General features: G+C 42.0%; 1 protein-coding gene across 1 annotated transcript in view; it reads left to right on the plus strand.

Moving 5' to 3' along the window:
- LOC149288374 (membrane-bound glycerophospholipid O-acyltransferase 2-like) overlaps nucleotides 1-14,760 on the plus strand; it is a 64,272-nt gene extending 49,512 nt beyond the window's left edge. The window contains exons 6-13 of the mRNA XM_089491902.1: nucleotides 5,109-5,163; nucleotides 7,434-7,617; nucleotides 10,371-10,563; nucleotides 12,197-12,300; nucleotides 12,425-12,489; nucleotides 13,056-13,188; nucleotides 13,792-13,943; nucleotides 14,544-14,760. Of these exons, the coding sequence (XP_089348028.1) occupies nucleotides 5,109-5,163; nucleotides 7,434-7,617; nucleotides 10,371-10,563; nucleotides 12,197-12,300; nucleotides 12,425-12,489; nucleotides 13,056-13,188; nucleotides 13,792-13,943; nucleotides 14,544-14,760 (1,103 nt within the window). The remainder of the gene's footprint in view (nucleotides 1-5,108; nucleotides 5,164-7,433; nucleotides 7,618-10,370; nucleotides 10,564-12,196; nucleotides 12,301-12,424; nucleotides 12,490-13,055; nucleotides 13,189-13,791; nucleotides 13,944-14,543) is intronic.
- The last annotated feature ends 261 nt before the right edge of the window (nucleotides 14,761-15,021 follow it).

Raw genomic sequence — 15,021 nt, forward strand, 5'->3', positions numbered from 1 at the left:
CCTGCTGCTGATATATATATATATTAGCCCCTGGTGGCAACTGCCCCAGTTGCCAATATATATATTAATATTAGTCTCTGCTGCCGATAGCAGGTATAGATCAACACATTAACACACAAACCCAGCTTTGCATGTATAGATCAATTGAAATTCACTTGTGATCTCAGCACTGAAGGTTTATATCAAAAAAACAGAATCAGACATACAAATCCTGTATTTGCAGGTATACAATAATAATATATGAAATGTAGCATTGCAGGTATAGATCAAATAAATACATGGAAACAGCATTGCAGGTATTAATCAACTGAACAAGACATACAAACCCTGTATTTGCAGGTATAGATAAATAATGTATGGAAACATAGCATAGCAGATGTGGATCTACAGAAGAACACACAAACCAAGCTTTGCCGGTACAGATCAATTGGAATTCACATAAAAACACGGCATTAAAGGTATATTTAAAACCCCCTAAATTACAGGGATAGATCACAGGTTGCACACCCAGATAACACACATAAGAGACACATTCAGACAATTCATCCACATATTAACTCATGCTCTCCCTCATTCAGACAATTCATCCACATATTAACTCATGCTCTCCCTCATTCAGACAATTCATCCATTTTAAGAAACTACACCCCTTGGAGCTTCAAATGAGGGCTAAATGTATTTCTAGGACAAAAGTTGAGTGCACAAATAATGATGGAATGTGTCGCTTTGGCTAGAAAATGTTTTTTCTAACCATAGCGACATGTTCATTTGTGTCTTGCGCACTCCAGGTTTGTACTAGAAACACATACAGCCCCTCATTTGATGCACCAAGGGATGTCGTTTTTGCAAATGTGTACTTTTTGGGCCATAATTTAACTTCCTATGTGAGCAGTAATGCCACGTCAAGGCTTCAACCCTAATTACTGACCATTCACACGCCTTTCATATCTCCATTCACTCGCAGAAGCACACACCATACTTTAAATACATTCACTCACAGAAGCACACACCATTCTTTCCCCTTACAATCCCAAAGAAATTATGGTAAAGTGAGAATTTTTACTGCAAAAATAAGTTTTGCAGTAAAAATGCAAGGCGCTGCAGGGATGAGATGGTTACTCACGTACCGCGCAGGCTAAATGGCTGATTTTAATAATATTTGCAGTTCATCAGGATTTCAAAAATTGCCTCCCTCTACCGTTGGCTAAATTTAACCCCATGATCAAAGGGATCATAGGATTAAAAATTAGTATCGGCCATTTTTAAAAAGGGAATGTGACATTTTATAGCTATATGATCGCTGTAGTAACATTGGCTACCACAGTGATCATTTAGCTAGAATACTTAAAGTAGTGTTTAAATAATTTAATTTGGGGGTCTCTAGGCAATTTTGATCTTTTTTTATCTGCCTTTAGAGACCCCCAAATCATTTTTTTTACATTTTTATTTTTTTAACTTAATATTTTTTATTATTTTTTACAATCCATATACCGTTGGAAAGGTGAGGCGATTACCCCCCCTTGCCCCCCTGTAGTGACGCCACTGCTCAGCAGAGATCATTTCCATTCTCATTACCATTGTATGTTATTAATTATTGTTTTATATAGCGCCATCATATTCCGCAGCGCTGTACAATGGGTAAACAGGACATAACGAGTATTACAGAGGATCTTGCTCAAACGATCATGTTCTGGATCTAAACAGCTGTGTTTCAGAACATATCGTTGGCGTTTGTGTGCAGCTGGTAATTGTCTGATTGTATAATGGAGTGGAAGAGAATCCAGTGGTATGATAAACACCTTGTGTATGTCTGGTGTTCAGTAGCTATGGAGGTCATGTCAAATGTCATTCGTATCAGCTTTAAAGGCTTCACTTATGTACCAACGCTCTGGCTCCCCTTAACCCTTTGTTAACCTCTCGGCTGCTAGTGCCACCACCTCCAAGGACTCTCGGCATTGAAACCTGAGCCACTCGGCCCATCTAGTATGTGTATTTTTCTGCTTGCTGCAACCCCTCAAACTCTATTTGTTCCTCAGTCTTGCTTTATATTCAGTAAGGCCGTATCCATGCATGTTTAAATTATCTCTATTAACCTCTAGCATTTCGTCTGCTAATATGCTCACGGTTGGTGGCTGTGAGAAGCTGGGGTCTATTGGGGTTTCACTATACATTATGAAGGTCCAACCCCAGTGAGCTTCTGCTGCAAGAAGAGCTTGGCCGGCCCTGTATAATGTGTAGTTAAATCAATGAAATTTCCTCAGCCTCCTTACCCATTGAATTACACATTTTACAGGGCCAGCTTTACCCTTCTAGCTTGAGAAACCTGCCGGTGTTGACCCTTCTTAATGAACAGCCTTCCAGCAAACGCTGCTCACAACTCTCCCTTTAGTGAATAAACTCTGTTAATGTAGATGACGGTAATGATAACATTTCTATTATTTTAAGATGGTGTTTAAATAAAATAACTACACAGAACACAATATGGGCATAACTGTTGTGTTACTTTTTGTATACAAACTTAACAGTCCCCCACTTTTAGCAAACCCAAACCCAATGGAATGTCCTGCGTGTGAAGATCATTTATTGTCATTAAGATACTAATTATTCTGCTTCTTAGGGCACCTCTAGGATTTTAGTGGCCTTGAGTTCCAGCTACGCTGTTGCAGCATTACAAATCCAAAATGTCCAACCCCTTTCCAAAAATATAATAACCAAACATAATAAGTGCGATCTTTAGAAGATGCATTTGAAAGGTGATATAAATTGCGAATAAATCTGCTTCTCCCTAGAGATGATATGAATAGTTTTACATTTTGTAAATTGGAAGCCTGAGCGAAGATTGGGATTTGGGCCCATGCTGCTCTCCACTGGGGTTTGGTGGAAATACAGTTCAAATACCGTATTTGCTCGATTATAAGACGAGGTTTTTTTCCGAGCAAATGCTCCCTAGTCTTCTAATCGGGGTCGTCTTATAATCAGACCTCAAATAGAGGTCTGACTATGAGACTAAGATCCAGATCCCCTGCACCGCTGCAGGGGACCTGGATCCTTCTGTCTCCCCCCACATTTAACACTCCCCCCCCCACACACACACACTTACCGGTGCTTCCAATTTCCTGCTGTATTGCCGGGGCAGCGGGTTGACGTCTTACGCTGCAGCCGGAAGGAGGCGTGGCTAGCAGCGGGGGTTGTCTGCGTCCATCGCGCAGACCTTCCCCTACTGTCAGAGATCAGAGTTCCCCGCACCGGTGCCGGTGGCCGGTGCCGGTGGCCGGTGCCGCACTGGTGCGGGGAACTTTGATCTCTGACAGCCGGGGAAGGTCTGCGCGATGGACGCAGACAAACCCCCGCTGCCAACTCCACCTCCTTCCGGCTGCAGCGAAACGTGTGTGTGTGTGTGTGTGGTGGGGGGGGTTGTTAAATGGGGGCATAGGGCATTTCTGGAGGCAGAGTGCTCTATACAATGCCTTTTAACTCCCTAAATGCCACTCTGCCTCCAGAAATGCCTTTTAACCCTCTATACGCCACTCTGCCTCCTGAAATGCCTTATACCTCCCTATATGCCACTCTGCCCCATATCCAGAATGGGATATAGGGGTATAAGGCATTTCTGGAGGCAGAGTGGCACATAGAGGGTTAAAAGGCATATCATGGGGCACAGTGGCATATAGAGGGTTAAAAGGCATATCATGGGCCACAGTGCCATATTGGAGTGGCAAGCCTGGGGGCAGATGTGCGTAACTGGGGGGCAGGTTGGAAAATACAAGGAAATAAAAACAAAAAAATATTTTTCTCAATCATAGCTTTTATTAAAAAATGTAATAGTTTACATGAATTAACATTTACTGGTAAAACTTTTTTTCCTATAGGGTCGTCTTATATTCAGGCTTTTTCTTTTTTTCCTAAATTAATATTCAGATTTTGGGGGGTCATCTTATAATCAGGGTCATCTTATAATCGAGCAAATACGGTATTAATCACAGTGAATCCATGAAATTGAATGAACAGAAATGCATGATAGCAATGAGCACCATCCAGGAGAGACTTCACAAATCCCACGCTATGGATGGGTAATGGGTTCAACTTGGACATGGCATGAATTTAGAGGGAAAGGATAGCTATTCCATGTACGTGTAAAATATTTCTAATTTTTTTTTTAAATTCGTCGATTTGTACGAGGGACGTTCAAAAAGTTCCCTAATTTTTTTTAACTCTATATGGCAGAACGCTGTTCCCGTTTGGTGCAATTTATAGCCATCTTCACCCCAGGATGAAAATTCTTATACTAAACTGCAAGGGAAGCTAGCTTGCCAGACAGAACTAGTCACATGACACGCTAAGACACGAACAATCACTACTCCTCACACCTTCACCATTTCCAACGAAAATATAAAAGTGCGGAAACTTTTTGAAGTCCCTCATACGAAGCCATGAAAATGAGCCAAGACCCCCATGAGTCGAACAAAGACAAAGCAAAAAGCTCCAAAATTTTGTCTGAAATACGTGGGCCCACATTCACTCACACTCTCTCTCGCTCATACTTTCTAAATGTTTCCTTACCTTCTCTGCCGACAACTTCTGCATCTTCTTCTTGTTCATCTTTTCCCCTTTCTTTTCTATCTTCAATCTTCTTTCGCATCTCTGCGGACATAACTTGGTGGGAACTTCCTCCGCAGTGCCAGCGCTTCTAGTGATGTCCTCTCCCTGATCCTCCAATAGGGGGAGAAGATGTCACCGAAAGCTTGAACTCAGGGCAATGTGCCTCCACTTCCGATGTCCTCTGCTTATCCTCAATTGGGGGGAAAGGACATCACCGACAGTGCCCTCATTTTGGCCTAACTTGAACTCAGGCGCTTTCATAGTTGAGCAAAGATATGGTAAAAATGTAAAAAAAAGCTATTACCGTGGTCTGTATGGCCAGATCACCCTTATCTCCTGTTGTACACAGACACCTGAAATTGGTTAGGTACTTTGGATGCCTGTATCCTATATCCACTGTATTTGTTTTTATCTTCACAAGAATCTATAGGGTTTTGGGGAAAAACAAGGTCTGCAAACTTAGTAAAAACTTTTTTTTTTTTGTTTGCATTTTATGTTTCCTCCTTCAGGGATTTTCTGTAAGGAAGAGGAGCTGACGCCATCCCAGCGAAGCTTAGCTGTAAGGTAAGAGCTTGCTTCATTTATCTTGTACTCTGGAGCTGCTGAACCGTTTGATTTGATGATCCATGTTAATATTTCCTATGCTTTCCAGTGATTTTCTCTTATTCCGAGCTGTGGTCCTATAGTGTGAGCTGCCTTATGGTGCAGATCTCCATTAAACAATGAGTGCTGGATGGCAGAGGGGGGACCCCAGTATGAGGCCGAGCCTTGATGATCTGCTTGGTGTTGCGTGTTAGGTATAGGTATGGGCTGAAGACATCTTCCAAGGCTTGATCTATACATTTTACAAAAATGGAACCCCAGCACTCCTTGAACATCCTTTTTCTAACATGATGTACATTGTCCATCTATATTTCTTTATGAATGTGTTTTTATTTTACAAAGTAGTGTAACAGGCTTGGTTAGGACATGTCTTGTTGCTACTGGGGCTTAAGAGGCAGAAGAACAAACAATAAGAAGAATTAGGTAATTATGCCAAGGTGGATGCCACAGAGTGCACAGGATGGGAATGTCCGTCACGAACATTCATGCCTTTAAAGGCACAAAAAAATGGCACCACTGTGCAAAAGAATAAGAATAAAAAATATATTTGCAGTTGATGATATGTTTCTTTGTGCGGTTAGTGGCCTCCTGGGAATATTAGCTATTTCATTACACGCCTGCAGTAATTTCTGTTGTAAATAGAGATGTTGTTAACCCATGTTGTTATTGTCTGTATAACCATTTATACAATGCTGCAGAATCTGTTGGTTCTATATAAATGCAAAATAATTGCTTGAAGCAGCCATTCAGTGGCAGGAATGCATTCCCATTGCAATCAATCGGAACACTTTTAAGCGTGGGGGAATCTCGCGAGTGCCAGCACTGGGGCTGACCGGTGGCGGGTATAGCACATGGGATTTTTGGCCTAGATGCCAGGTGGTGAGGAAAAAGGCAAATGCATAGAACAGGGGTGTCCAAGTTTTTTCTGCAGTGGGCCACTTCATCAGAATTGTATACGTGCGCGGGCCGCACTCATTTTTCACTGTGAGAAAATATGGCCTTTAATAAAATATGCAGATTAAAATAAAGTAAAATGACACAAAACCTTTACTCTTCCTCTCACTGATTTCTGGCCCTAGAAAGTTTTGTGACTACAAATTCATGATAATTAAAAATGAAATAGTTCTATTTATTCTAGGGATGCACCAAAATAAAAATTCTGGACCAAAACATTTACGGTTCACTTCGCCAAAACCGAAAATGACCCCCCACCTTTAAAAATAATAATAAAAACTCACATTTTTAATAAAAGTAGGTAACACACCACAATTGGACAAAAAAATTTAGCAATATGACTTGGCATGATGGGACTGTGCTTGCTGTGATTGCTGTTAGCAATCACACTCTTATCATGCCAAGTCAGTCAGTACATGCTGGTACAGGGTGGCTGTAAGTGATGTGCAGACCCCATATTGCTGGCAGCATCAATACACAAGGGGGGCAGCTAGCCAGGTTTCAGCATGTACTGGCTGACTTGGCATGATAGGAGTGTGATTGCTAACAGCAATCACAGTCCCATCATGCCTAGGTTCCAGCACTTACACATCCATGCTATCACACACACACAAATTCATTCACAGATTCATTCCCTCAATCAGACATACTCATTCAAACACCCTCCCCACCCCCTTACCTGCACTGCAGCTCCTCGATGCCGCTCACAGACTTCAGCGGGGGGCGTGGCCTCCCTCTGCGTTCTCTGGTACTGCACAGAGGAAGCAGGACTGGAGAAGAGTCATGTAATGTCACATCCGCTTCCGCTTCCTCTATGCAGTACAAAAGACCCTCCTACAGGTAAGTAGCAGGGCTCTTGTTGTAGCAGGGCTAGCACCTCGAGGTCTGGCTGCCGATCTTACGCGGGCCGCACCTCGAGGTCTGCAGAAATCCTCCAGGATCTCTTCATGTATTTGCAACCAGGAGAAATGATAATTTAAAGTTGAAGCTGTAATATGCTTTAAAGTGCATGCGATGAGCACATTTGAAATCAAATACCTTTATTCCTAAATTCTCCATAATAATAACAGGCGCGGATATAGTTATATTCCATCTGGCCTGGGAAGGACATTGCCAAAAAAAGCTCCCCAGAGTACATTTTCAAAAGATCTCGGCAAACACTGATTTTATAATCCGTTCTAGGGTAGCTTTTTCTTAAATGTGCCTTCATTATGTCTTGTTTGGTTTTGTGTCTTGTCAGAGCTGAACATCTCACCTGTTGCTTATCTGAATTACAGACGCATGCCAAGCCTGCTGGAATATCTAAGCTACAACTGTAATTTCATGGGAATCTTGGCAGGCCCTTTATGCTCTTATAAAGACTATATTAATTTCATTGAAGGACAATCATATCAGCTGAAGCAGTCAGAGATCAATGGTAAAGAAGACACAAAGTATGAACAAAAAGAACCATCACCAAACGTAAGACTTTCTGTTTCATATAACGCCTTTGGCCATTGCATTGCTTGTAAAATGGATGGATGCTACATGCTATGGCATATAAAGTCGAATCGTTATTGTCATATGACGGAACTAACCCTGGTAACTGCTTGATTATAGCTGTTCTAAGTGGGTTGAATAGATGGCGTGGAGACCCATGTGGAAGGCATTCTGCAATCTGGCAATCTCCAGAAACCTTCTGGAGGAACGCCTTGCATTCTTCTCCGCTCTCGCCCAGAATAATTGCAGGTCTTTCTGTTGGTTGAAAATCTAGATGTGGCTGATTATGAGCTGCCAAGCATATAATTTATTCTGCTAGGCCAGCTTCCATTATCAGTCTGTCCTGCAGATCCATACTTTGGTTCTTGTGTTCTGGATAGAGGTGTATTGCCTTTTCTATCATGTACTGTATTGTTTGAAGTAAACATGCCGGCACAAGCATGTTGTTTTGTACAGGAAGGCATGTTCTCGCTGTTCAAACACTGCGCACCCTTGAGAGGAATGATAATATGTCATTATTGCACTAAATCCATTCATCTGGGGGGGGGGCTGCTTGGGGTCAGGTCCAAGACAGCGTCTAATGTCAATATATCATTGGTAGCCGGACTGGTAAGGAAAAGCAGCCCTGAAATTCTTTGGACACCAGACCCAAATATTTTATTGCCTGGTCGAGCTCATGTGCCCAGACACCACACCAGGGGCCAAAATTCCCCTGAGGCAACCCACACATCACAAGCAACATATCCCACATGGTCACAGCCTGCCTGTGCCAGCTTTGCACCCGAACAGCTTGTTTGTGCCATCTATTCCCCCACTTGTCTGTGCCATGTTGCCTCCAAGCAGCTTGTTAGTGCCCCAAGCAGCCTGCCTGTGTCATCTCTGCCCCCAAATAGCCAGCCAGTGCCACCTCTGCCCTTTGTAAACACCCTACTGTGCCATCTCTGCTCTCTAAACAGCCTGTTCAATGAGTGAGTGAATTTCCCAGTAGGCTAGCCCGGCCCTGATTGGTGGTACCCATACCTTCACAAATGTTAACAGTTTTCCGATGCTTCTTTCCAACAATCTACATAACACCCCCCTTGCTTCTAATCCACCAAGGGTGAAGGGTTATCTCATTTTAACTTTATTAACGCTTTATGCACAGCCCAAGCTTTCTTGAATTCCTTAATGTCCTTTGGTCGTGCTATAAAGTATATCCCTGGTAATTGTAAAGTACAACCCAACAATAAACAGCCTGGAATAATAAGAGATTTTCTTTATGGTTAGATGGCACATTCCAGGTAACATTTCTGAACCCAGATGCAGTTTTAGCTAAGAGTTTTTTTAAATGCAATCCACAATGACCCCTAAGAGTGTAGCGGAAGGCTCTTTAGTTAGAGATCTGTACGACAGACACCTATTATCATCCCTTCTTGTTTTGGTCCTGTGCAATGCGGATATTTAAGCTAATGTTTTTATCCTGATATGGTCGCTGTGTTCCGTGTTCCAAAGGCTTTAGTTAATGGTCACCGTGTGTACAGCAAACACAAAGTTGGTTAGTTTGCATGCTAGGCATACACTTTGTGTACTATTTGTCTATTTTAGTGCATTGGTAACCATGTTTGTTGATACATAATTGTTGCACTTAAGTTCATAAGTATATTCTCTACTTTTAAAATCATACCCAATGACACGTCAATCAAAATCTTTATAGCATGATCATTTATACCTGATGCGATGTGTCACCTCCTGGATTTTCTAGTGCGTTATCACCATTGTTCACGTGGGGTGCACTACGGCTGGTTCTGGGTAATATGGACATACAACCCACAGGGGGCACGGGGCTTTAAATGAGGACTCCCTGACCCACAGACAATTTAATTTAACTTATTTTGTTGTAACTAATATAAGAAAAAAGTGTTGACATGGATGGAGTTCACCCATATGTTTACCCATACATTGCAGACCATTTTGGCGATTAAGGGGGTTAAATGCATTGCGTGACATGATGCACCAGTGTCACATTACAAACGGAAGTATTTGTGTGCGAGGGAATTGCATGATCTGTAGATTATAGCACTCGTCATTATGACAGCTCTTATCATGGAGCAGATAATCAGTATTACGCCATGCTCCCAGGCGTGCCTTAGGTTAGGGCACAGACCGGCTTTTAGCGGCACATGAGATGACATGTATCATATCTGCAAAACATATCAGAGCCAACAGTGCTGGCAAAGCCATTACATTACCGTTTAAAAGTCTGGGGTCACTTTTCATGAAAAACAAGGAGATTTCTTGCTATAGACACGATTTCTTCTATTTCTCTTCGTATTATTGTGCCTTTTTAGGTCTGTAGAACACTGTTATGCGCTCATACACAGCAAACATGCTGGAGGAACATCAAGGTCCTGACGTGGGCCACATTATGCAGTGACATGTGGCTCACAGTGCGCTAGTAGCCCGCTCGCCTGTGTCACACGGTGCATCCAGTATTGGGAATCTGGGGCACGTATGTCTGCTACCTTCCTCTGCAACAGTGGCAGGATCTGGTTTTAGCAGAAAAGGTACTGTTTAGGTACAGAAAACCATGAAAAGGGGCGACAAGATGTTTTTTTCTTTGTAAGATTATCTCTGACATGTATACTGGCTCCTATAAGCACTTGTCACCCGTGCATCTCTGTCATAGTGCATAGCTTTAACGCGAGGATAGCACAGGCATATTTTATGCTGTCCGCTTTTTGTCCCTCTCTTTGCAGACTGTTGTGGTGCACAAGCTGACTGTCTGTGCTGTGTCCTTAGCTTTTTACATGACCGCCACACGGATATTACCCGTTGAATATAACATAGATGAGCAATTCCAGCAAACCTCATCTGTGTCCACGAGAATCATTTATCTCTACTTGTCCCTGATGGCTGCAAGACCAAAGTACTATTTTGCCTGGACACTAGGTAAGATGCGGCTGTTCTCCGTGTACAGAGGTTGCCATCTAGTGGCCATTTGTTGATCTAACCTGCCTGTAATGTTTGTACTTTAGGAGAAAAATAGGAAGGGATTAAAATCACAGGAAAAACTATATAAACATATATTGGTTTTCATTTGGGAAAAGCCCAACATTTGCCAGAAACGTTAAGTATATGCATTAATTGTTCCGGTACACACAACATATTGCTGACTAATGTATTTCAGCTGCATTGCTTTTTAAATAGAAATTACTATTTATTACTATTTTTAGGAGGTTTTTTTTTTCAAAATATGGAATACAAAAATAAAAAAGGATATTTCTGCCTCCTGTATGGAGAGATGCAGCATTCTGGAACCCTGCTGGTTTCATTCTTTTTGATTCAGTGTCACCCGAGCTGCTGCTTTCATGTAAAATCACACTTCAAGAATGCCCGAGTCGTCCCAAACGCTCTCGTTTCATTTCAAATACCCATTCTGTTTACGAAGCATCCGAGTTTCCTTCCCCGTGTAAAACACATTTACATCCCATTTTACATTGTAAACAAATTCCATGTAAATAATATGTCAGTAAACACTAGAAAGGTTACAGGAAAGAACCCAGTGGCCGTCCCCCTCCTTCTCCTACCCTGTCTTGTTTAAGTTAAATTAATGTCTGCCTCCTTCCCCTACATCCAGCTCTGCTGGGGGGGGTAATAGGATGAGGACATACACAGTGCCTATGTTCATTTATGTGGTGAGCAGGGGATTAAGTAACCAACTCCATCTCAATACTCAGATGTGGGGTTATTATTATTATTATTAACTTTTATTTATATAGCGCCAACAATCTAATGATGTACCATCACGGTAGGTATTTTGAACTGTAAAATGTATGTTTGTGGAGGCAAAAGGACCGCTTGAAATGCACCAGCATTCCCTGCATCAGCCCCTGGCAGGGCCGGCCCAAGGCAAAATGCCGCCTGGGGCAAATTTTAAAATGCCGCCCCCCCCCCATTATCTACCCTTCCTCTCCCTCCCTCCCCATTGTCTACCCTTACCCCCCCCCCCCTTGTACTTACCTTTCGGCAGTCCTGCGGCGAGTCTACCTGTTTCGGTCTCGGTGCCGGCTTGTAATGCTGAGCGCCGGAAAGGAGGTAATCTTCCGGCACTCAGCATTACAAGCCGGCACCGAGACCGAACAGGGAGACTCGCCGCAGAGGAGAGAGAGAGGGGCGCCGAGCGGGTACTGACAGCTTGGTAAGCGAAAACCGCTCGGCGCCCCTCTCTCTCTCTTTCGCTTTAAAAAAAAAAAAAAAAAAAAAAAAAAAAAAAAAAAAGGGCTTGGGGCGGCAAAGTGCCGCCCCTTCAAAAGTGCCGCCTGGAGCGGTTGCCCCACTCGGCTCCATTGTCGGGCCGGCCCTGGCCCCTGGACCCACGGACTGTGTGAGAGGCTCATTAAAGCTGACCCCTTCTCCCCGTTTATTCTAGAGAAATATCAATTACTTATACATCTTTCTGCTTTTGCTTTATGAATGGATTATCATTTTATACAAATGAAATGCCGTAGTGCTCTTTGTGAGTCTTTTTTTTGTATTAATATTGCTAAAATAATCTTTTTTTTTTTTTTCCCGCTGCCTGTAGCTGATGCTATCAATAATGCTGCAGGCTTTGGATTCCAAGGATATAACAGCAACGGAGAAGAAAATTGGGATTTAGTTTCAAATCTCAACATTAAAAAGATAGAGGTAGGTCGTGGCCGATGTGTTTTTACACTACCAGGGTCAGTTCAGATCAGAGTCATCAATGTTTATAACCCATCTTTATTGTTTTGGAACATTATAGCTCTATTCTCTATCCATTACATTGCAGTACTCCACGAGCTTTAAGATGTTTATCGATAACTGGAATATACAGACAGCACTTTGGCTCAAGAGGTATGAGAACCTTGACCCATAGCTGGATTTGCAGTTTTGTGTGATTCACGTATGTTGTTATTTTCTTTTTATTGTTGTTGCACATTTTATTTCCTTACTGGAGAAGCCATGGTGGGTCCCTGGGCACTAAGTCTGAAGACCAAGACTTTATAGGTGAGGTGGTGGTCCTTGACCATCAAGTCTCCACCACCCTCTATGGGTTCCAGCACTGGGGTTCTAAGGCATATTTCTCAGACCCAGGAGTGGATCCATATCTCCCACTGGTGGAATAGAAACGTATATATGGCTACTGAGTGCTGCCAGCCAAAACTTTTTTTTTCTTGTTGGCTCAGTCTTGGGACTCTATCTCTGTCATCCATCACCAATTTTATTTTTTTTCTGAAACTGGTGCGCAGCATCTTGGGCTTCAATAAAAAAATGTTCCTTCATATTTTGTGCATGAGCAAACGGATGTATAAATACATTAATCGGGTTAATAATAAGGTTATATAATGTTATGAAATATTTTTATTAGATGTATAGCACCGTGGTAGCCATGTTCCTTTGATGTTCTTCTTATGCTTTAGAGTATGTTATGAACGGGCGACTTTCAGTCCCACTGCACAAACTTTTTTGCTGTCGGCTATTTGGCATGGAGTGTATCCAGGATATTACCTGACGTTTTTTACCGGAAGCTTAATGACTCTGGCTGCAAGAAATGTAAGTGCTCCCTGTCAATCACATTAAATCGCAAAGATTCAAACGGGCTGCATCTATATCCCAGACGTAATACTATCATAGCCTGTGCACTCATTCAGTTGTTTTGGAGATATTAAGTGTAAACGTTAATCTCATAAATCTACTGTGCTGGAGTCCTCCTCACCCCAACCTTAAAAATGGCTAAAAAAAAAAGTGAAATAATACTTTTTTTCTTATTAAAACTATTGTTAACAGAGAATATGCTCAGTATACTCAGACACCCATCCATATGATTAATCGTCATTTATAATCATCCCCAGCATTACTGAAACGTGTGATTCTGCTCAGTTTCATCTACCACATTTTTCCAGCAAACATAACACTGACTATAGTTTCTTACCTTTAAGAAGTTAAAGTTATTGTATTTGTGTATGCTAAAATATGCACACTGCTCATTTATTTGCCCAATTCCTGCTAGCACAAAATTTATTCTGTAGAGCTTGTTTTGTTAATAAGAGTCATATTTTATATTTAAGCTGATATCTAAAGGTGTATAAGGATAAAAATCTTTGTTTATGACCACTGAATTACTAACCGTTACTAATTTATTTATTCTTATTCTAGATAAGAAACAATATCCGACATTACTTTATCCAGTCTCCTGAACTTAAGTTAATATATGATGTCATAACATGGGTTGCGACACAAGTGGCAATAAGTTACACAGTGGCCCCATTTGTGCTTTTATCCGTCCGACCGTCTCTGCAGTTTTTTAGGTAAGTTAATGTTTAAAAGAAAGAAATTATGGAATTTTTATCAAGACAAATGACCTATAATGACTTCCCTATGTGCCGTTGAGCAGTAAGAATGTGCGGGTATACATAGTGTATGCCACGTTCTTCCACAGAAACATAGTGACAGCAGAGAAGAACCCATTGGCCCATATAGTTTGCCCTTTTTGAATCACTTTTTACTTATTAATTAATTAGGATGGCTCTATGCACATCTCAAGCTTCCTTGAACTCTTTTACCGTGGAAGGCTAGTAAAGCTTTCTCTGCTACCTTTTCTTCCACCATCCATCCCTATATTTTGCCGTCTCGTTCTGGCCGCCTGGCTGGTGACGAGGACTTCTGGAAATCGGGGCTTATTTTTAGTAGGGTCATCCCAATTCCCAAGCCAAAATCCTGACGCGGTTGAGGAGAACCTGGTATGGGTTCCAGTTGAAGGCCTTTGTCTCTATACAAACCAGCTAGAACTTCTGAGGGGTATTTAGAAGCTCGACAGGGTTTAGAGTGAACAAGGGCAAACCTAAGCTTGCGCAAAACTAGGAGAAAAAACAACACTTTACTGAAAATGCGTCTTTTTTTTAACGTAGCTCCTGGTATTACTGCCTCCATATTATCTGCATCTTGGTGCTGCTCACGATGCCGGCCCGAGCACGAAAAAAGGGACAGGACGGCAGGGATTCCAGGTCAACCCATCTGGGGAAATCAGGCAAAGCTGAATCTGGACATAACAGCCAGTCGAGCACAAATAATAACAGCAACCAGAGAGAAGAGACAGTCTGGAGACGCCTGAACGCTTCTCAGTGACTGGCGCATAACATTTTGTATGTTTTTAAATTCAATTTTTAGAACCTCCACCTGGTTTGTAAATTGTGCACAGGACAAGATGGTATTAAAAAAAAACACAACAATCATCTATGTGAGGACAGCACTACCGAGCAAGATCGTTAACCCCACAATGCCGTGCCATGTGGGCCTAGCCTTACACAAACTATTTCCATTATTTTATAATGGGCACTCAGGACTCGTCACATACGTCACCAAGGACCATGTACCATTTGTGTTCCT

Source organism: Sceloporus occidentalis, unplaced genomic scaffold (assembly GCF_023333645.1).
Source record: "Sceloporus occidentalis isolate IW3139 unplaced genomic scaffold, rSceOcc1.0.p SCAF_52, whole genome shotgun sequence".
NCBI classification, from domain to species: Eukaryota; Metazoa; Chordata; class Lepidosauria; order Squamata; family Phrynosomatidae; genus Sceloporus; species Sceloporus occidentalis.